The sequence below is a fragment of the Megalobrama amblycephala genome, linkage group LG3, assembly GCF_018812025.1.
Source record: "Megalobrama amblycephala isolate DHTTF-2021 linkage group LG3, ASM1881202v1, whole genome shotgun sequence".
NCBI lineage: Eukaryota > Metazoa > Chordata > Actinopteri > Cypriniformes > Xenocyprididae > Megalobrama > Megalobrama amblycephala.
In genome coordinates, this window is record NC_063046.1 from 32,970,659 (window position 1) to 32,993,722 (window position 23,064).

A 23,064-nucleotide genomic window follows, 5' to 3' on the forward strand; every position below is an offset into this window, starting at 1 on the left:
AAGAGACCATATAATTAAAGCGAAACATATTTCAACAATTAAAAATCAGTTATACAAATTTAATGCTCACTTTAATGCTCCTCTCATCTTTCGTGACGGTGGTGGAGCACTGTCTGGGTTGGCTATGGTGTCTCTGGCTAGGGAGCTGACCAGTGCAAACTGCGGTTCCAGCCACAGATTACAACTTAAAAGGGACTCGACTGATACAGGCCTAATGTACGAACACCTGGAATACCTACTAACAATCATTATAGGTTATCTAACAGGTCACACCTGGTAATTGGTCTAAAACTGTATAATGCCAGATATTATTATTATTATTATTACTATCTTAAATTGTCTTTAATACTCAGTGCATTTATATTAATACCATTTTTTTTCTCCATAGCATTACCAGAAATATGTAAATAATAATAATAATATACATATGTTGTTGACCTGTTTTTCTTTGTATGTGTGTGTATATATGTATATGTCATTGGTTCCTTCCTTTTTATGAGCTGTCATGTTATATTTTGTGCTTTGCTCAACAAAAAAAAAAAAATCCAATCTTATGTGCATTTCTTAAGTGAGGCCACTGGTTGAAGTTTGTTGGGTAGAGCATTGCTTTTGCTAACTCTAAAGACTAAATAAAGACACATTCAGATGACTGTTGTTCACATTCTTTATTACCAAAAATACACTGGCAAAAAACATAACATTACAGTTTCAAAAGAACAAATAAATAATTGTGAACGGAACACTACTATCAAAACAGGGCCCTTTGAGACTTGAAAAGGGTGCTTGAAAAGGAAAATAGCACTGAGAGGCCTTTAGATTGTAAAATTCAGAAGTTTTTTTTTTTCTTTTTTTCCCCCCTCCTCTCTCCTTTGGCATAGAAGCATGTTACACAATGTTCTTGTTTGGAGTTTCGAATGCCAACCGTTCCCTTTGATGCACTTTGGTGAGTCAAAGGTCTTTTTTTGATTCAATTGTTTTCCTTTTGATTCTTTTTCTGTCTGTAGTGTTTATACAAGTTTTAAAAAATAGATTTCCTCTAAAAAAAAGTCAGTTTTCTACAGTATATATACAGCAAGTCACATACAAAACCGTTTTACAGTACCATGTGACCGAATACATTACACGATTTTGAGGGCACATTATACAGAATCCAAGATGCCAAAGCACTCGATATACTTGGCTTAAAATGTATTATATCTTTCTGAACTCGTCTGAAGCTCCGTTAAAGATGAGGTTGTTGAAATGGAAGGCACACTTGTGGCTGAGAGGCTGTGCTCATGATGATTACCAAATCTTCTGACTCATTGTGAAAGACAACACAATTATCTCACTAGGCCCTGCTAATGCAGAGAAGCTGAATACTTGAAACGTATTGTGCATCTTTAGAAAAAATACATTCCAGATGTATTGTTATTGTTCTAGAAAGAAATGTGAAAAACAACGGCTAGGACTCTAAATAAAGCAGATTGCTGGAATACAATGTGTACAGGGTGTCTGCCAATTCCTGCTCACAGACAGAGAAAAGAAAAGGGATAATACCAAATGGCAGGTTCATGATCACTCTGGACTACGTCAGCAGAGTGATACAAAAAAATGAAATGCAGCTGGAAAACAACATGGACTTTCTAGGAAGTAGGGCTGTGCGATTAATTGCATTTGTATTTCGGTTTCCAGCGATTATGAAAACAAGATAATCAAGGTAAAATAATTATTGTGCTGCTGCCGCATTCTATCCAGCACTTTCGTTCCTCCCCAAGCCAAACTTAACATCCAAATCAGCCAAATAAGCGAGTGATGTAAAATGCAGTCTACTGTTGCTAAACTGCAGGACATGCTCGATATTTAACAGTGTTATTAAAAGAGCATTAGGCCGTGAAAGAGACTCTGATCCCTAGGTGGCCTCCTGTATGCACGCTCAGAGATGCGGCGGAACGCGCATAAGCGAAGTATACTGTTGGCTTCAGATAAGCGCCTAAATGGTCACATATCTTACTACACACAAATATGTCGAAATGCCGTTTTGATAAGTATCTTCATAAACACAGTCAGTTATGTCTTAAGTGAATGCATTTAAAAACATTTGAGAAAGGGTGTTTTAAACGTGTGTGTAACAGTACCGGACCCGTGCAGCTCTTAAAGTGACAGCAGCCAACATTAATGACTGTTGCAGTGATTAATGTTAATCAAACAAGAAAAGACAAAATCACTCACTGCTCTTGAATGAATAACTTCTGTTTTAAATAAGAATTAGTCTATATTTAATGTATACAGGAGTCTTATTTTACATTTGAGCATTTAATTTCTGTTGTAGGCTACTTATCTGAATACCACTGTTAAGGCCCTGATATACTCCATACGAAATCGAAGAATGAACTGATGTGACGTCATTTCAAGCAAAATCAGGCTGAAGCGAAGTTCGTTTGGAGCTCATTTTGGAAGTTCGAAACAGCTTGCCAAAGCGAACTTTCTGGAAAAGAAATACTACCATTGGTATGTGGCTATTATGTAAGGTAGGTGTGCGCTAAGGCTCCGCCTTCTTTCACTTGGAAAATCTTTTCCAGTTCGTTTCTCCTCTTGAGTCCGTAGAAGTCAGACGTTTGCGAGTGAAAACATGAACACTGGAGAGCTGCTTCATAGTAGAAAACGATGTTGTACTTCTGATGAAAGACTGACATAGTTTTTTGTGTTTAATATGTTAAAGCTGCTTGATTTTAAGCAATCTATTTTATAAAGTGTTATAATATAAATGCGACGTGACTTTACTGGAGTGCCGAATTATAGAGCTTGTGCAAACAAACATATCCACCTTGCCATGATCAGATGCTTTTCTTATGCTTTATTAAAAAAAAATCCTTGCTATTTTCTCAATTTTGTTGTATTTATTTTGTTACTGAGAGGAAAGCGCGCAACATTTTTTCATATTCATCTAACCGTCGCTATCAGCAGTGTGGACGGCCTGAGATGTTTGATTACAGTATATCGCTACTCACGTATTTTGAACTTTGTTTTACCCGTAAACGAAGAATGAAAAAGAACTTCGCTTTAAGTATATTGGGGCTACATCCTCCTGAAAAACCCAAAGTCGGTTTTGTTTGTAATTAGTTTCTTTGTTCTTATTTTTATTGCTGACTGTTTACTTGACTTCTGTAACCGTTTTGAGGACTTTTTACTTATAATAATTAACCTAGTATTAGTTTCTGATGAAGTATCGATAATTGAGAAATTTCACTGACATTTAAAATGATTCATATCATGAAATAAGACTTTGATCATATCACCGACCAATAATAGCGTTAAATAATCGTGATTTAAAATACTGACCAAAATAATCGTGATTATGACTTTTGCCATTATCGAGCAGCCCTACTATGAAGCTCAGTCTCTCTTTGATATCATTACTTGGAAAGCAAGTGTTCATTACGCACATAAACAACAAACACCCAACAGCTGTTTATGTGGCAAAACACTGAATTAAAGTGAGAAAGCAGTTTCAATACTGGTAAATGTTTCCTATCCATTCTCATTATGATGCATATGGTAACATGATTTATATGCAGACCATGTTACTATTTCTGTGACACTTGCAGTTTGAATTGTAAATTAGTACATTAAGTTCAGAACATAATAATCGTGTATGTAAATTCCTATTATTCAATTCCTAAGAGTTAATTTCTCTGGGCAGTGTGGAGCCTGCATGAATTATGGATGCCCTTTAAATCATGCTAATTTTGCATTTTAAACTGTTGACATACAAACATTAAGTGTATGCAAATCATTCCTTGGAAAATATGCTGCATATAAAATCAGACTGAGGGACCTTAAGATCAAAAGCCAAGGTCAACAGAGCAGGGGACAAAAAGTAGCACATCTGAGGTAGTGATAAAGCAAAATCTCAACTACTAGGGTTGCATAGTATACCGGTGCTAAGGTAGTATCACGATGCCCAAGCCTCAAAATACCGGCGGCGTTCCAGTATATCATAAACAGTACTGTGATGCACTTAAGCCGAACTCAGTTGTGGAGCGGCACCCATGGCTCATTTTCAGCATTGCATTGGCATGTATTGTAATCCAGTGCTTAAAGTAACATTCACACAGGACACTGGACGAAGAGCATCAGAATGAATCAACACGTGAATTAAAAGATGAATTACTCTTAATTTGACAGTGTATTATAAAGCAAAAACACAGATATTTAATGGCCAAAAACGTCCTTCTGAAGCATCAATATGCCAAAAAAAACAACGTGAAAGCAATCCGCACGAGCACCTTGTGATGAGTTTGGTGGACTTTAGGCTACATTCAAACCACAGGCAAAACTGGCTCAAATTCGTTTTGCTCATATGTGACTTGGATCTGTTTCATTCATAACAATGTGAACAGCACAAATCACATGGAATCTGATCTTTTCGATTCTGATTTGGTCCACTTCCATATATGGTCCTAAATCAGATACAGGTTTGATGTTTTGCAATGCGACTTCAGTCTGAACAGCCACATTGGACATAATGCGCCTTTTATGTCACTCTAGATCAACATTCATCACAATTCTGTGCTTATGGGACTCCAAATGTTTTACATAATGGTAGTCCTTGGTGAATATGGAAGAGGGAAGTGAAGTTAGTCAGTGGAGAGACGTTGAGCTGTTATACTCATAAGAATTATGGTGACAGTCGAAAACTTGAGGAAAAAACTGTATAAGAAAAAAGTTGCGGTCTTTCTCCTCATCTGCGTCCTCCTTATCGCTTGCACACAAATTCGCTGGCTTCCGTGGAACATCACCTTATAAATGAACGCGTAAATGCTTCTTTGTTATTGTACTTTTGCGCATGCAGGTCAGTTCAGGACCGTAACCACTTCACACTTGAATGTGATGCTGGTCACAGTATGAACGTAGAGTTTTCGGGCTCATTTGTAATTCTCATATTCATAACTGATGATATAATTTTAAAGTAAACTTCAAAATTTAAGCTTTGGCTTTATGAGTTTCTGTGAAAACTGCACTGTAATGCTGCATGAAAATGAAAAAATTCAAAATTCAAAACTATATAATACTATAATTATATTACAGTATTAATAAGAATAATAAACAATATAAACAACCTTTTTTTGTGTGAAATGTAAATAATTAACACAACAGAACAGCCCCTGCAATAATGACGGATCCACACTATAATAGATACTTGGTATCGTGATACTATCGCTGCTATTGTGACAACCCAATAACCTACTACTACTTTTTTTCTGGATAAATCTCATTTTAAACCCATGACCAAGTTATAAATTGTAGCTTTTTTCTTTTTCTTTTTTTTCTTTTTTTTTTTACCATCACAGCAGCAGAAAACAAAAACAAAAAAAACCTACTCATAAAAAAAATGGAAGGATATTTAAAAGTGAGACACGTCTTCAAGTTTTGGCATTTTAAATTTGTAATAGCTTAATATGGATTTTAATATGTGTAATAATAATAATAATAATAATAATATTATATACATATATCTATTTGTAGTTTTTCCTGCTGCATGTTTCAGTTAATAGTTAATTAAATGGGGCCAATTTTACATTTGTGCTGTTTCAATGAGAACATTTAAATTCATTATATAATGTTTATATACAAATTTAAGATACATTCCCAATGATGACTTCTTTCGCTCATTTCTGAGCGCAAGACCAATAGCACCAAAAAATGAGACGATAACTAGAAACAAATTTTCTAATTTGTATGAACATAACGGAGGGGAACATGCATATAAAATAAATTAGTTTGATAAATATCAATGCAAACACTGACACACAGACAGCAAGAAAGAAATCTGTCTCTCTACACCTCAAATATGGCACAGCAAGTGCCTCCTTAAAGGTAAACGCACATAAGAAATATAGATATAAATAATATTACAGTGAACAAGAAAAGCTGCCCCTTTTTTATAATATGTGGACTCTATGATGTATGTTCTGAACAGATGAGGTATACAATGCTTTTGAAATTCATCATTTGCATAATTCACAACAAAAGTTACTCTTTCTTCTGCTGAACTAAATTGCATTTCATTTGTTACCTATTTGACTGCACTTCGCTGAAATCACACGTTCATGGTCAATAACAGTAACGGAATCTAACTGTGACATCAATACAAAAGGTAGACTGATAGAAAACAAAAGGTTTTGAAATTGTTCATGTTGATTATCCAAGCAGAAATGATGCAAGAACAGCATGTATGAATGCGTGCGTTTCACTGGCTGCTGCTGGTCTCTGTGGGCTGAATTCCCTGCTGCTCCTTGCTCAGTATGATGCTGATCAGATCTCCCTCATGCTGCTTCATGTGCTCCATCAGCTGCTCTTTACTGGTGGACTCAAAGCCACAGATACAGCAGCAAAAGAGCAGCACACAGTATTCCATACCTGCTCGCGTCTGCCCCGAACCGCTCCGCCACGCTACAGCCCCGCCGGCCTGTTCTCTGGTGGATGATGGCCTAATGGGGTTGCCTTCTTGTTCACCTGAAGCAGAAGCCACCTCAGATGACTGTTTGTCTTTTCTTGTCAAGACAATATATGGACGCTCCATCCCAGTCTCATGTGTTGACTTCAGAGGCGTCGTAGGAGATCTTAAACCCAGGAGAAATCATAGAAAATAAAGTTGTCAGGCCATTACATTTCTATAAGACCATGTCATTTGATTAGTTCCACCACCCTGCGTATGAGAGATTTAAGACAGAGAGGTTTTACAACACAGAGCTCTCAGATTTAAACTTTAGAAGCAAAGACAGCTGAAGAGTCGACAAGTTCAATTCAGTTCTGTGAATTCAAACTGTCCATTTCAATGAAATGACTGAAACTCAGATAAAAAAAATAAAAAAAATCAAGACATGTTTCAGGGTCTCATTTTGCAACCTTTTTCTCAAGCCAGTGCTACTAAAAATTTGTTACAGGTTGCACTGGTGCTACTACAAAGTTGCTCAACTCTCTTTGATTATGAGCTGCCAATTCTGTTGTGTATGAGAAACATAAAATGGCAAATGCTCCAAAAACAGAATGAGTATGTGCTACTCATTTGAACCGCTCTACATGGACCATTTATCAGCCTGGGCCAATAGACAGCACAGCACAAGCTCAAAGCAGGTGCATTTACTCATGGACCGATCTCGGTCATGCAACCATTATTAAACAACGAAAACAGGAGAAATATTGTGCTGTGAACGATCCACAAAATCACCAACATTATATATATTTCTCCCAAGATACTACAGTAAATCCATGGTAAATGTTGGTAAGATTGTATCACATAAAATATAATAAAGGGTCTTCTCACCGGCTACTCTGAGAAATGGCTTCATTGATGGCCTTGTTGACTTGCTCATAGTTGTAATTCTGATCTCCAGCATGTTTCCACATGTGGGATTTGAGAGATGGAGGGTGGCTGCACACATAACCACACAGCGAGCACCTGTAACACAGAATAATCACCCATTATTCACCCATCTAGGGATGTCACTAACGATTATTTTGGTAATTGAGTAATCAGTTGATTATTTTGACAATTAATCCAAACTTTTTTGTGTTAATTAAAATAGACCTAAGCTAATTATAATAGACTGGAGCAGCAGCAGTGTTGGCTACTTTTTATACTGTTGCCATGGTTTTTTTTTCATGTCCAGGAGTTGAAGGGACCCCAAATAATGTGATATTTAGCCCCTGGAATGCAAATTTTTCCAGCCAAAAATGCAGATTTTACCCTCCAGAATGCGATTTTTACAGTGGGACCCCCCTGAAACACAACTGGGCTAGTTTTGAGTAGCAATTGGGCGGGTTTTGGAAAATAATGTGTATATATATATATATATATATATATATATATATATATATATATATATATATATATATATATATATATATATATATAAACACACACACACACACACACACATATACAGTACAGTCCAAAAGTTTGGAATCACTAAGATTTTTTATGTTTTTAAAAGAAGTTTCGTCTGCTCACCAAGGCTACATTTATTTAATTAAAAATACAGTAAAAAACAGTAATATTGTGAAATATTATTACAATTTAATATAACTGTTTTCTATTTGAATATATTTCAGAAAGTAATTTATTCCTGTGATGCAAAGCTGAATTTTCAGCATCATTACTCCAGTCTTCAGTGTCACATGATCCTTCAGAAATCATTCTAATATGCTGATCTGCTGCTCAAGAAACATTTAATGTGTACAATTGTACAAAATATTTTATTTGATGAATAGAAAGTTCAAAAGAACAGTGTTTATCTGAAATCTAATCTTTTGTAACATTATAAATGTCTTTACTGCCACTTTTGATTGATTTAATGCATCCTTGCTGAATAAAAGTATTCATTTCTTTAATTTCTTTTCAAAAAAATAAAAATAAAAATTCTTACTGACCCCAAACTTTTGAACGGTAGTTTATAATGCTACAGAAGCTTTGTATTTCAGATAAATGCTGTTCTTTTGAACTTTCTATTCATCAAGGAATCCTGAAAAAAAAAGTACACAACTGTTTTCAACATTGAAAATAATCATAAATGTTTATTGAGCAGCAAATCAGCATATTAAAATGATTTCTGAAGGATCATGTGACACTGAAGACTGGAGTAACGATGCTGAAAATTCAGCTTTGCATCACAGGAATAAATTACTTTGTCAAATATATTTAAATAGTACACAGTTATTTTAAATTGTAATAATATTTCACAATATTACTGTTTTTTACTGTATTTTTAATTAAATAAATGTAGCCTTGGTGAGCAGACGAAACTTCTTTTAAAAACATTAAAAATCTTAGTGGTTCCAAACTTTTGGACTGTACTGTATATACACTACCATTCAAAAGTTTGGAAACATTACTATTTTTAATGTTTTCGAAAGAAGTCTCTTTTATTCATCAAGCCTGCATTTATTTGATCAAAAATACAGAAAAAACAGTAATATTGTAAAATATTACTACAATTTAAAACAATGGTTTTCTGTTATAATATACTTTAAAATATAATTTATGTATGTGATGTGTGATGGAATTTTTGAATTAATTAATAATGAACTAACATTTCTTTTCTTCTACAGGCCTAATAATAATAATCTAACTATTGAAATAGAGAAATAGTTACTAGGACTGAGTGTTGTGATTCAGAAACATTCTGCTGTGCTGGCTAGACGGCATCCTTTTGAGGATAAAAAAAAAATTGTCTTTGGAATTGTTTTAACCTATTGAGTAATCTGAACTATTAACCCTGAGACATTTTTTGATGATCTTCAGTGATGATTCAGTTGTTCTAATCTAAATTTATGCGGGACAGAGGAACTGAGATGTTTTTCTTAAATCTAAACCAATCGTATTAAGACTGATGATAATGAGTAATAGGTCATGCCATACTGACTGTGAAGTGTACCTGAAATCCTATAAAACCTGTTGTATTCCTTTGTTCGGAGAGAGATTCTCTGGAATTGATGAGAACTCTCCCGGCCGTGATTAAAGCATATTCTGAGGCATAGTCTGGAGTCTGTTTGGTTTTTAGGCTGCAGCAAACTAAGCACTAGAGATCTTACTTCTATTCTATAGTGATAGTGTTTAGTGGAGGTGAGGAGCACTAAAGAGCTTAGTATCAGGTGATAGTGCCCCAAAACAGGCCGAGACGTCGGCTGACTCGAACAAGTATTGAAGTACGCTTAGTAGAGTATAAATTTATAGATTTATGGGTGTCTGGGACACCCGGTTTAATGAAGTCAGGTGCGTAGGAAAAAAATCTACCACAGATGCAAAGCTTAATTTTCAGCATCATTAAATCCAGTCTTCAGTGCCACATGATCCTTCAGAAATCATTCTAATATACTGATTTATTACAAATGTTGTGCTGCTTAATATTGTTTTATAATGTGATACTTTTTTTCAGGATTCTTTGATGAATAAAAAGTGTAAAAGAGCAGCATTTATTTAAATTAAATCTTCTGTATACACCACTGTTCAAAAGTTTGGGGTCAGTATTTTCTTTCTTTCTTTCTTTTTTTTTGGAAGAAATTAATACTATTTTTCAGCAAGGATGTGTTAAATTGATAAAAAGTAATAGTAAAGATTTATATTGTTAGAAAATATTTGTATTTTGAATAAATGCTGTTCTTTTTGACTATTTATTCATCAATGAATCCTGAAAAAAGTATCACAGTTTCCAAAAAATATTAAGCAATATTAAACTGTTTCCAACTCTGATAATAACCGAGTATCAAATTAGCATATTAGAATAATTTCTGAAGGATTATGTGACACAAAAGACTGGAGTAATAGCTGATGAAAATTCAGCTTTGCATTACAGAAAAAAAAAAATATTTTAAAGTATATTAAAATAGAAAACCATTTGTATTTTTGATCAAATAAATGAAGCATAAGAGACTTCTTTCAAAGACATTAAAAATAGTAATGTTTCCAAACTTTTGAATGGTAGTGTGTATATATATATATATATATATATATATATATATATATATATATATATATATATATATATATATATATATATATATATAAAAATTAAACCCAGAGGGCATATATTTATTTAATTGTATCACAGCTTTTGTGAATTCACAATAGCGCTATGCTATCGTGCAGCCTTTTAAAACGGTCTAATAATGCGGTTCAAGGATTTTTGTCCATGGAATGTGCCAATCAAGGATTTTTTAAAATCCAGTACTTAAATTTAATCAAGGAATTGTGACAGCCCTACACCCATGTCTACCTACAGTCAAATTCTGTACACCAGCTCTTCCACAGTGTTTGTCTCTCACCTGTACTGCTCCAGCAGCTGCATGGCTTGGTGTTCCTGTGGATGTCTCTTCATGTGGCTCTTCAGGCTATTCATATTAGTTGTGGCAAAATCACAGCTGCAGCACCTAGAGGGGGTCATGCAGCACAGGATAAACTATTAGAGTAGCACAAGGTCGCAGTTTGAAAGGAGACCTTCTAGGCTGGAGCACCTGTCAAGTGGGGTCAGCCGATGTTTGCACAGTAATGTTTTGTGTTTGCGGCTATGCGTTAAAACGTTTGAAGGAGAGTGTTTGAAGACCACTGAAAGGGGCGTTTGAAGAGAGGCTTCTTGTGGCGAATGCAAAACATTGTACAGGCCTTGAATGGATCCTGCGGCTGTGTTAAAAGAACCCTCTTTCTCAGAAGCTCTGTTTGAAATGATCATGGGTGAGCACACAAAGAGACCATAATGGGAGCTTGAGGTGTTTATGTGAGCTTGCATGTGATCGGGTTTGTATCTGTGCACTTGCATTGAAGAGAACAAGATCTTGTACATGTTCAGCATAAGCATAAGGCCTTCACACAATGAGAGCAGGCAGCAAAGACTTATCCTGAGCACCACTGCACCCTTGTGGTGATAACTGGTAATGCTTTTATTTCCAGCCAAATTTATTCAAACTACAACACTGATGAACCTGATGTTTTCTGATTTGTTTTCCTTGTGTAATGTATCATTTACAATAAAATACATTTCTAAACATTTATCCTTATATGTAATGAGAATGAAAAAAAACAAAAAAAAAACACAAACCTGTATGGTTTATCAGAGTTGTGGATTCGCCGATGGTTGCGCACCCCAACATACGTGGAGCTGGTGTAGTCGCACACATCGCATTTGAAAACACTCTGCTCACCGACCGAATCTGAGCAAGAAAGAGAAATACACACAAATAAAAAAAACAAACAACAAAAGTTTACGTTTTTAAATAACCGGCAGAACCACGCTGATCTAAAAGGGATAAAAGATAATCACACATTATTTATAATATTACAATTGTCATGAAATGAGAATACACCCTATTTTGTAAATGCATGTTTATATGATACATATACTACATTGTGTTTGTAAAATTTTTAAAAATAAAAATGATTGAGACCCGCCCCTCCTCAATTGACTGCAAGTTTGCATTCATTATTGAGTGCAACATCCCAAAATCAAGTCAATAACCAATAGACAGAACTAAGGCCCCCACCCTACTTTATTTATTTATTTTCAGTTATCATTACACTCAGATTGTATGTCATAATACAGGGTGAAAAGAAAGAAAGAAAGGAAAAAAAAGTTCTGTACTTCTGTTTAAAAGGATTATTAAAAGGAGAAAGTGCTAATTTGTATTTTATTTTTTGCGCTTTTAGTCAGTTGTGAACCGTTTTTGTTTCGTTGTGTGGTGCTAAAGATTAATTTCATTCTCACGCTCATCTGTCATCCTGGTTGACTCTTCAACGATTGCTGTGCTTTCAGCGGCATTGGTCAGTGTGTTGCTGATGTCATCTATACCATGCCCATCTCTCTCGTGGTTCCTCAGCTGACTCTGAATGTGGTATTAATAAAACCATCATCAGTGCTTCATAAGGAGGAAGTTTATTAATAAAGCAGCAGTGGAAGGGAGAGCAGTGCTCTCACTCCAATATTAGAAACTCGTTACGCCAATCTACATGGACAAAAATTAATACTTGCTCCCCACGCAGAACAGTTGAGACCTGCTTAAATATGTAATGCCTACCAGGAAATGCAAAGATAATTCAATACATCTGAAAACAAAAGATTATGCAGTCTATTTTAAGATATCAATTCAAAATATAAACAAATAAACATAGTAAATTGGTAAATTATTTGATCTAGTGCTATAAAGGAATTTTATTTCTCAAATAATTCTACTTCTAAAGCATAGTGCTTCAAGCATTCAGTCCTCTGTCATTAATATGTAATGTAGTAAATGTAATGTAATGTAGTTAAAGAATGTGTAATGTCTCATGTTGTTCCAAACCTGTATGTCTTTCTTTCTTCTGTGCAACACAAAAGACAATATTTTGAAATGTGTCTTTTTTGAAATGTGTGCAGGGGTCTATTCCAATTTCATTGTATGCGGAAAAATTGTCGAAACAATCTTCAAAATATCATCTTTTGTGTTGCACAGAACAAAGACAGACATACAGACAAAGAGCATAGGAGTAAATAATTACAGAACCATTTTGGAGCAAAATGAGTGAATCAAATGTTCTAATAATGTAAAATAAGCTATATAATAATACCGTTCTTCGCTTCAACAGGCACATTAGAATAAAATCATTTTTTATGCTTATTTCCACCAGACAGGTTTGTTTATCTCATTACCTTGTAGTAGAACCTCTCTGTGCACTGTTTGCAGCTGTACATGCGGGGCTTGAAGTGGTGGATCATGTGACGCTCCAGGTCCTTGCTGTCACAGGCTATAAGTTCACAGATGGGGCATTGGTAGGGCTCTCTCTGTCTATGCACACGTAGGTGTTGCTTGATGTAGCCCTTGTTTCCGCTGCTGTACAGGCACAGCCGACAGCGGTAGGGCCTCTCGCTCCCGCCTATATATTCCACCAGACCGTCTGTGGAGGAAACTTCAGCAGGCACAGCAACACTCCCTGGAACCCCACCAGCATGTTGGCTTTGGGCGTTGTCCTGCAACTCCTTCAGAATGTCCTCATCTGAAGTGTTTTGGTCAGAACGCTCTTGCAGTCGCTCGATGACAGTCAAAAGGGACATGCTGATGCCAGCTTTGGAGGGTCCCTCGACCAGCACATCTCGAGAATCTTTTGAACTCTGGAGTCCGAGGTTAACTAGATCAGCTGGCTCTCCAATGGCACCGGTGAACTCTCCTGAGGACACCTTAGGGTTGGCAGCGTCAGAAATCTCTATCATTTTCTGGCCTGTGTCAGGGATTTGCGTACTCAGGTCATGGATACCTTTCGCAGTGGTTTTGCTAAGCTCCGGGGCTCTCATGGGCATGGCCACCAGTACCTCGGCTGCCAAAGAATGCAGCCGAAGGGACTCTGAGTAAGTTCTTCTCCGAACTGGTGGCACGTTTTCATCTGAGGGAGATCCCGAAGACACCGCCTCCTCCTCCTCTTGTTGATCGTCTCCATTCCAGCCGATCACAACCTCCTCCTTTTGTTTGTAGTATACGGGGTGGTGCTGGCTCTCTAACTCTGGCTCCTCAGAGGCAAGAAGGGTTTTGTCTCCTCCTACTTCTGGGCTGAGGAGCAGAGGTTTGCTTGACACCGGTTCCTCGGCACAGGGAAGGCGTTCCACAATGACATTGACATGGCCGGCACTGTTGCCGCTGCAGTTGATAATCTTCTGCGCAGAGGACAGGAGGCTGTCGGAGCTTGCCTGTTGACTCTCAGTTTCCAACTCCAGCTCCATTTGTGCCTCTGGTGTCACCTGGACCTCCACTAAGGGCTCCTCTGGGTCTTTAATAGAAAAGATGTGGCTAATCACAGGCATTTTGCTCTCCACTGTTTTCAAAGCTGCCGTCTCCCCATGACCCTTCACTTCTGGTGAGTTACACAGCTCTAGCTGGAGGCTGGAGGCGCCATGCATCGTCTGAGGTTTTCCTCCAACTGCTGCGAGAACTACAATGGTATCCTCTTTACCTGCTGAAGCTGAAGGTGGACTGGAGCTTTGTAAAATTTCAGGGCAGTCTGTCTCATCTTCAAATATTGGGTATGAGCAGTCAACCAGGCCAGCGTGTTTCCATGCATGGGTCTTCAAATTGCGCTGCTGTCTGCATTCATAGTTGCAGATAAGACAACGGTACCTACTCTGCTCAAAGCTGTACCACTTCTTCGGCGTAGACGTGTTCTCTGATTCCAAGTTGCCTGCCTTTAAAACTGCCATCCCTTGGTGAATGCTCCTTGCCAAAGCTGTGCCTTGCTCATCTAGGATGCGTCTAGCATGGTCGCCCTCCTCCAGGTGGAGTCTCACATGTGCCACCAGCTCCTCTTGATGGTTCGAAGTGAACTGGCATTCTGAGCACATTAGGATGAGGTCACTGTGCTGCTCATCATGCTGCAGCAGATGCTCTTTCAACAGCTCCAATGTAGGTGAGATAAATCTACACATACTGCACTGGTAACACGTAACTGTCCGAGTGCCTTGACTCGAAGGCTCCCGTTCGAACAATTGCGTGCTGCTGGGTACTGGGTGCTTTTCCCTTTGTTCTCTAAGTCTCTTACAAGGTGTGGCCCCTTCAGTGCAGTTCCTGCTGTCTGGAACTGGTACAGATGCACAGGTTGTCATGGGTCTCTTTTTCCCAGAGACGGTGCACCTTCTGGGCCTCTTCTCCACAATCTTGCTGAGCTTCTCAATGACCTGAATAAGAGAGTCCGCAGCCTGCTTTTGCTGCTGCCGTTGCTGGTCCTCGCCACTATGAAGACGTCTGTCGGGAATGAAGACTGTATCCTGCTGGCCTCTAGAGTGAGGCACTAGGACAGCAACACCACTGCTGTCCTCCATTCCTGAAACGTAAAAAAATAAATAAATAGATCAAATGCGAAAATGTGAATAAAGCAGCACAAACTGAGCACACAGCAAATTCCAGCTCACTTACAGTTCAGAAATGCTGAGTAAATGCAAAGTACAGCTGGCTTCTGATTTTTTAGATTAATTCGAATTTATGTTTTACCTCGATTTTATTATTTTAAATCGAGAAATTGCGATTTTGAATAAAAATGTTAGCAAGTGTTACAATTAGACATGTTGACAATACAGCAATGATAACCGTATTAGGAGAAGAAAATTATCCGACCACATGAAGGCGCCGGCGCGCCTGATTAACCGCTGTGTGTGACGCTCCGTGAAGGTAGAACACATCACTGTTCTTAAGCAGCTGTTCATTCAGAAATCCGTTATTGCATTATAAAAATGAGACGCAGGCAGTGGAATGAGGAAAAAAAAGGCAAAGTTAAACGCGAGTTTAGCTTTTTTTTAACTTGACCGCTGTGTTTTTACAATGCCGTTTCAGGGGGCGAGACGCTGAGGAGAAAAAAAAAAAAAAAAAAAACTTAATTAATACTTTTACTGGAGTAATATTTTATTAGGGTGTCTGTACATTTACTTAAATACTTGATTTTTGTACTTTGTCCAACACTGGTTTTAAGATGATTAGCTTTCTGTGTACAGTGGCGGAGGCCCTCCTTACATATTTACAAGAATAGCCATTACTTCACATAACTATAAATATCACCCACTAGTTACTACATAGTAAATCAGAGGTTTCTTTTTTTCATGACAGATTAAGTGGTTTTTGAATCTGAAGCAGAAACCACTTTTCTCTGTGAGAGTTTGTTCAAATAATACTTGTTTATTGTTATAATATGGTACCACATATAGTCTGAAATATGATTTAGACTATGGTATTTCATCATACAAGAGTCTGGCTGTCAATCTCAGCAATCGGCCGTCAATATTTCTGAATAATGAAAGTTGCCCAGGGAAACACAGTATTAGCCCACCAGTACTAATTGCTCATTCATGAAACCTGTTTCCTATATAGCTGTGATTGTGTTTAGTTTCACTGCAGTCTACAAGCTTATACATTTTTGTAAATCCCAATTTCATGTCCATGTTTTTTTTTTTTTTTTTGTCAGCCAGTTATAATCACTAAATTAACATTTGGTATGACCAAAAATCTGTATCACAGTATTTTTTAAAGATTCTGGAAGTTTCACTGTATTTTTTCTTCTCCTGACTAGACCTTTATATAAAGTTTATAGTACCTTATTTTACTGTCATGAATACACAGAATATAAAACATTGTAAATGTCAAATACAAATTTATTTTCAAAAATGGAGGTAATAAAATCAATTTATAAAACTAACACTTTAGTTAACCTTTTAAAACATCAAATGAAAATTGATTAATTCCTTACATTTTTGGCAAGTTTAAAGTTGAAATTAAACAAAGTCTGAAAACTTGTGTGATATACATATAGATGGCAGACAAAATAACACAAAGAACATGCAGACTTCATATTCAATAGCAGCCTTTTTGAGCTTTAACCCTTAAATGCATGACTGTTTCGCCAATCATTCTTACATATTCGGGTCTTTATCGACCCGGATCTATATCTAACACGGAAGGATCTCTACCTGTCGCGATAATATAAAACTCCTCTGATATTAGAGTAACAATTACAGAAGAATAAAATAAATCATATTTTGTTACCTTTTGGAGCTTGAAAGGGCTCATTTTGAGCAGATGTTTTTTGCCATCATCACTGTCCTCGTCAGAGCTCATTTCCCAGTAAATTCAGCAAATAATGGGCTAGTTTTATGTTTGAGTTCACAAATATGAGCCCATTCGCGATCTCAAACATATTCTCAAAATTATATAATTTTCAACATCTTCAAAATCAATATTTCGATTGCTAACAGCTTCATCATATTCATCCTGTAACAGTTACAGTCATATTTGATTGCGTTTAGTACTTGCTCTGCAGTAAATCGCTGAGCCATTTCATGTTTTTCTTATTATTTAGTTTTCTGTCTAAATGAGTCGTCACTTCAGCATTGTGTTTCAGACATTGCCACCTTGTGGAATAAAGGTGAATTGCACTTATTCCGTCATCTAAGATTCAATTATTGTTGTGCAGAAAAAATATATGTACACTCATACACACCTCGGGTCGTTTGCGACCCTATACAATTTTTTACAAAAAATGAATACAAAAATTCAAGGCATTCTTTTATAATTTTATGATTTTTTTTCTTGTAATATTCTTTATAATGAATTAATTGAGGAATACCAAGAAGGTTGATGTCTAACTTTAAAAAATGAACGAGGAGGAGGGTAGTGAATGACGTCCCGGGTCACTAAAGACCCGATGTATGCATTTAAGGGTTAATATTCAGACACTAACCCATATTGCGATTTGGTTCATTGTACAGCACTACTTTTGACTTATTCATACAAAAGTTCTGTAACATCCCGCTTTTACAGCAAGATCTGTGATTCCGTCTGCGTTTTCCACAAATCATAGGGCTCTATGTGGTATTTGCCACGCTAAAGAAAGTATGTTGAGTGTTGGTTATTTATGTTTGTGTTATAAAGTTTTAACCATGAGTAAAAAGGCTATGCAGTTAATATTGTTCCCCTTTCAGTACACTCTACATAGCACTCTTCGTGGCCATTGACTATATGAAGCAATTGTTTACAGCTCTGCACCAGTATGACAGCATTTGAAAATTCATATTGTTTGCAATAATGACAGACTGTACAACATCCTTTAGGGATATTTTTATAATACCTGAATGACTTTTAACACACCTAATCTGAGAGAGGATTTTTCACTTTCAATGTGTAAGACATTTCCTCATAGCACTTCTGCATTTGTGAACTACAGTTAAAGGGAAGTTAAAGAGAATTACACAATCAAAACAAAGACACGTGGAGTATGAACACATGTAAGAACATGCAATTATTCTACAGTAATTAAAAACGAAGAAGCTTTCTGTGCTTTTCCCTCTTCCAGATGGACCTTTTTTTCTTCTGTGCAATAAAAGTCAATGAGGTCCAAAACAACATTGGACCCAAATGACTTTCACGGACACACTTTTCCATGATCTTTGTGTGTATGTGTCACTTAAGAAATTGTGAAATTATTTTGGGTTTGTTACAAACAGCAAGTAACAAACAAAGGCCAAAATCGACAAAAAAAAAAGGGGTAAAAAAAGAAGCATGCTGTGTGTCTCTGTGCTACAGTATAAACAGATATGACGAGTCAGACCTACTGACAGATACTCAGCACGAGCAAATCAATCTCCATCAATCGGTGTGAGATAGTTGAGCTTAAGTTTAGAAGAGTGTGTGTGTTTGAGAACATGGTGTCCGTGATAACCGTAGAGACGCAACGTGAGAAAAGGGGCAGGACGTTTCTGACAACAGCAGCACACACATGCACACTTTACACTTCAACATGAGCCGTAAAAAGCAACTGTGCCGTTTAATAAACAGCTCAGAGTCATGCGACTGTCACAACCATCCGAGCGCTACTTACTGATGCGGCAATTGTGTCTGCTCTTTGGCCTCGGTGCCCGTGATGCGCTTGCTTTTATTCCTGGGGTGTAAAAGTGCTTCACTCTGGACTCAAAATGGCGAGAATGGAGCGCCGATCACGTGACTCACTGCAGGTCACGTGATCGTGGAAAGTGACATCAGCCAGAAACACCTGCCACCGCTTGTAGACGACATTGAGAAAGAAGTGTTTTTTGTAATTATTTATTTCCTTTACTTTATGTACTGCATGTTTGTACTGAAGTGCTAATTTAAGATTTTTTTTATTTTTATTTAATGGAGGATTAAATTATGTAGATCTGCAGATACTGAAGTGAAAAGTTTAGACCCGTAGAGTAAGATGCTTCCATAATTGGAGCAGAATGATGTTGATGTCTGTGTTTTAATTAAGTTTTTTTTTTTAATTAGAGCTTTATTTTTATTATTTATTTGAATTAGAGGTATATTTCAAACATCTTCATTATTTATCTTAACCCGAGAAGAATTATTCAGTGTGGATACATAGTCTATTATTATGTAATCTCTTCAATTAAAAATACAGGCCTAAATATATAAATTTAAAATATAAAATTTTGACTGAAATGTTTAAAATTGATTATATATGTCATAGCTAATGCACTTTTTAACTTTTTTTTTTTTTGATACTATTAACTGTTGTATATTTTTAATAGCAACCTTCTTTTTGGTCCATTTGTCAAGGGGGATGTCTAATGCTATTTTATGCATTCTGACATATTTACACTGTTAAAGAGTTGGATTCTCATGATAAACATGGCCAAAGTTTAAAAAAAAATATGAGTTGAGCGTAGAACAGAGTATTTCTGTGCCAAATACGCTCCTTCAGGGTTTGTATAATGCTGCCTTCACATGCTATCGGAAATGTGACAATTCCCACTTCTAAAGTTGTAATTACGAGCTTATGGAAATAGGAGGGTGTTCATGTGCAATTTTCACCTAGGAATGGTATTTTTACGATAATTCCGAGAGCATGTGAAGGTAGCATATGTTTCTGAAAGTTTTTTTTTTTTTTTAGTATGGCACTGTATGACGTCATTAAGGGGTGACATTCCTCATATGGGCACTTCTCCAGGAAGAAGAGCACACCCATCAACATGCTTGGTTTGTTCCGGTTACGAAAGTCATCGGCTGTGCTGCACAGGACTTGCTCGAGAAAGATTTGTCATTTTGTTTTTAGACCACAGCATCAACATCACCAAAGGAGTGTGTTTTTGGTTGTGAGGGAAAGATAGGCCTAATCTTGTTCAGCTTTCCAAAGAACCCAGCGTTAAGGGTGGATGCAGTTTGTTTTTCCAGGGCAGCAACGGAGTTGTGCAAGTGTGCTTGTTTCCCAGTCATGATGTGGAACCGCAGGCGCTAAGTAAAACTGCATCAAATGTCTGTGTTTTGTTTGCAATTGATGCGTAAGTGCATATAATGTAAACAACACTAAAGTCATCCAAGGATAACACGTGTGTGTTGTAACTCTTTAGCTCCGCCCAGAAGCAGTATCAGCTGTATCTTTCTTTTATCTGATAAAAACTAAACTCTTCGGAGATATGAAGGATGCAATACTACTATAGTGCCAAATTATGCTAGTTTGGGGGTGCCAATTTATTACTCACCCTCACGTCATTCCAAACCCATAAGACTTTAGTTAATCTTAGGAAATCTTGAGTGATTTCTGTCCCTCCATTAACAGCTACGCAACTATCACTTTAATGCTTCAAAAAGTTCATAAAGAAATTGTAAAACTAATCCATGTGAATCGGGCAGTTGAGTCCAAATTTTGACTCAATTGCTTTATATGATAAACATAATTTAGGCTTTAATTCACATCAACTCACACATCAGTTGTGGTAAACGGAAGCTCAAGCATGTTCACTTGATGTGGAAGAACCAATGAGGTTAATTCTCGCACGGTTCAGCTTCTGTTTGTTTGTGAATAAAAGCCTAAATTAAATCTGTTCATCATATAAAGCGATTGAGTCTCTTTAGAAAATTTGGACTAAACCACTCAATTCATATGGATCTCTTTGTCAACTTTTTGAAGCGTTAAAGTATTAGTTGCATAGCTGTCAATGGAGGGACAGAAAGCTCTCAGATTTCATCAAAAATATCTTCATTTGCGTTCTGAAGAAGAACGAAAGTCTTGGAACAACATGAGGGTGAGTAAATGGTGACAATTTTCATTTTTGGGTGAACTAACCCTTTAAAGGTGATTACATTTGCACAAATCAAAGTGAACCTAGCAATTCTCAAACAACACATCTGGGAATTTATACATACAGCTACACATCTGTACTAGACATACACATACAAAGCAACAACTGGACTGTCTTACAAACATACATAAACAACTGAAACATATCAACTAAAACTGAGACATTCTTTCAAACACAGACTATTCAGGCAGATCAAGCTGCAAGAATACTTTCTGGAACACCTCAAAAGTAAATCAAAGGGGTGTCGGATAAGCCAGGCTGATGATGTATATCATACCCAGAAGCAGGGCACAAGTTGATGTAACTGAAGTCAGTTCATTCAAAACTTTTACTCCCTCAATCACAATGCCAATGTCGGCAAACTCCTCCCTCTTCTCAGGTGAATGTTTTCAGTCTGTGATATTAAACACAAGAAAAGATAAAAAATGTACAAAAACTAAAATTTTGTATTTATTAATGACTGCAGTTTTGCAGTTAAGATATGTATCTGAATCAGTCATTGGTTGAATTTATAATTTAGTCTGAAAATAAAACATACATCAACAAATAATACATTAGCTTTACAACCTAATATATTTAATAACTCTTGACTGAAGGGGTAGTTCACACAAAAAAGAAATTTTGCGGTTCATTTACTCACCCTCAGGCCATCCAAGATGTAGGTGACTTTTTTCTTCAGTAGAAATGTGAAGATTTTAGCTGAAACTGTGGTCCCTGCCTGGGGATTCATAATCCAAGTCTATGGCTACCACCATCATTTTGAGAGTCAAAAAAAAAAACCGAACAATTGAATATAAATCAGCGTGATAACAGCTACCTTAAATGACCAAAACCATCTTTTGGAAAATTTTATTTGAAGCATAATTTATTTTTATGTTTTAACTTAAGTCTCATTCGTCTGCATTGAGCGGGCGGGGTTTATGACCTGTACTGCATCCAGCCTCCAGGGGGCGATCAAAGAGCCCGCAGCTTCACTTTTCAGGTCGTATGAGTCACACCCGTATATTACGCAAACGTAAGGTCACACAAATTTAAAAATTCGGTTAATTACGATTTCATTAGTATTTATGTTTGCAAACAACCTTAATTAACCCATAAACAACTAAACACACATTCAAGCATTGCATTATCAAGTATATTAATTGAAACAAAATAATTTGTTCAAAAATAATTGAGAAATAATGTCTGACGCGGGGTTCTTAAAGGGAAATTGAGATTTTGAGTAGCTGTGACTTTCTACATGTTTAAGTTGAAAGAGTGTACAATACTGAGCTACAATTCAGAAAGCAGAAAGACAAAGTAAATATACTCAAATAGTTATTGTAATACAACATAGCCTATACCCATATTCACTTTTTACAGTGTAAGACATAAAAAATGCAGAATCTGTGAAAATGTGAATAATTTTAACAAAATAAGGGAGATCATACAAAATGCATGTTATTTTTTATTTAGTACTGTCCTGAGTAAGATATTTTACATAAAAGATGTTTACATATAATTCACAAGACGAAAAAAAAAAATAGCTGAATTTATTAAAAAAAAACCATTCATAAGTATGTGAACAATTGATTCTTAATACAGTGTGTGGTTACCTGGATGATCTACGACGTTTTTTTGTTTTGTGATGGTTGTTCATGAGTCCTTTGTTTGTCCTGAGCAGTTAAACTGAGCTCTGTTCTTCAGAAAAATTCTCCAGGTCCTGCAGATTCTTCAGTTTTCTGGCATTTTTTGCATATTTGAACCCTTTACAACAGTGACCGAATGATTTTGAGATCCGTCTTTTCACATGAGTCAAGTCAAGTGAAGTCACCTTTATTTATATAGCGCTTTTTACAGTGTAGATTGTGTCAAAGTAGCTTTACATTGTTAACTGGTACATAATTTTGGCTGCACAGTCACAAGTCAAATGTCAAGTGTCCCCAACTAAGCAAGCCAAAGGCGACAGCGGCAAGGAACCCAAACTCCA

General features: G+C 36.5%; 1 protein-coding gene across 1 annotated transcript; it reads right to left on the reverse strand.

Moving 5' to 3' along the window:
- Positions 1-650: 650 nt before the first annotated feature.
- Positions 651-19,027, reverse strand: znf507 (zinc finger protein 507). Its single transcript, XM_048185224.1, has 7 exons — positions 18,857-19,027; positions 13,161-15,316; positions 12,240-12,357; positions 11,577-11,688; positions 10,807-10,911; positions 7,310-7,444; positions 651-6,605 (listed from the first exon to the last, which is right to left on the reverse strand). The coding sequence occupies exons 2-7, from the start codon at positions 15,312-15,314 to the stop codon at positions 6,233-6,235; spliced, it is 2,997 nt and encodes a 998-aa protein (XP_048041181.1). The 5' UTR covers positions 15,315-15,316; positions 18,857-19,027; the 3' UTR covers positions 651-6,232.
- Between the last annotated feature and the right edge of the window lie 4,037 nt (positions 19,028-23,064).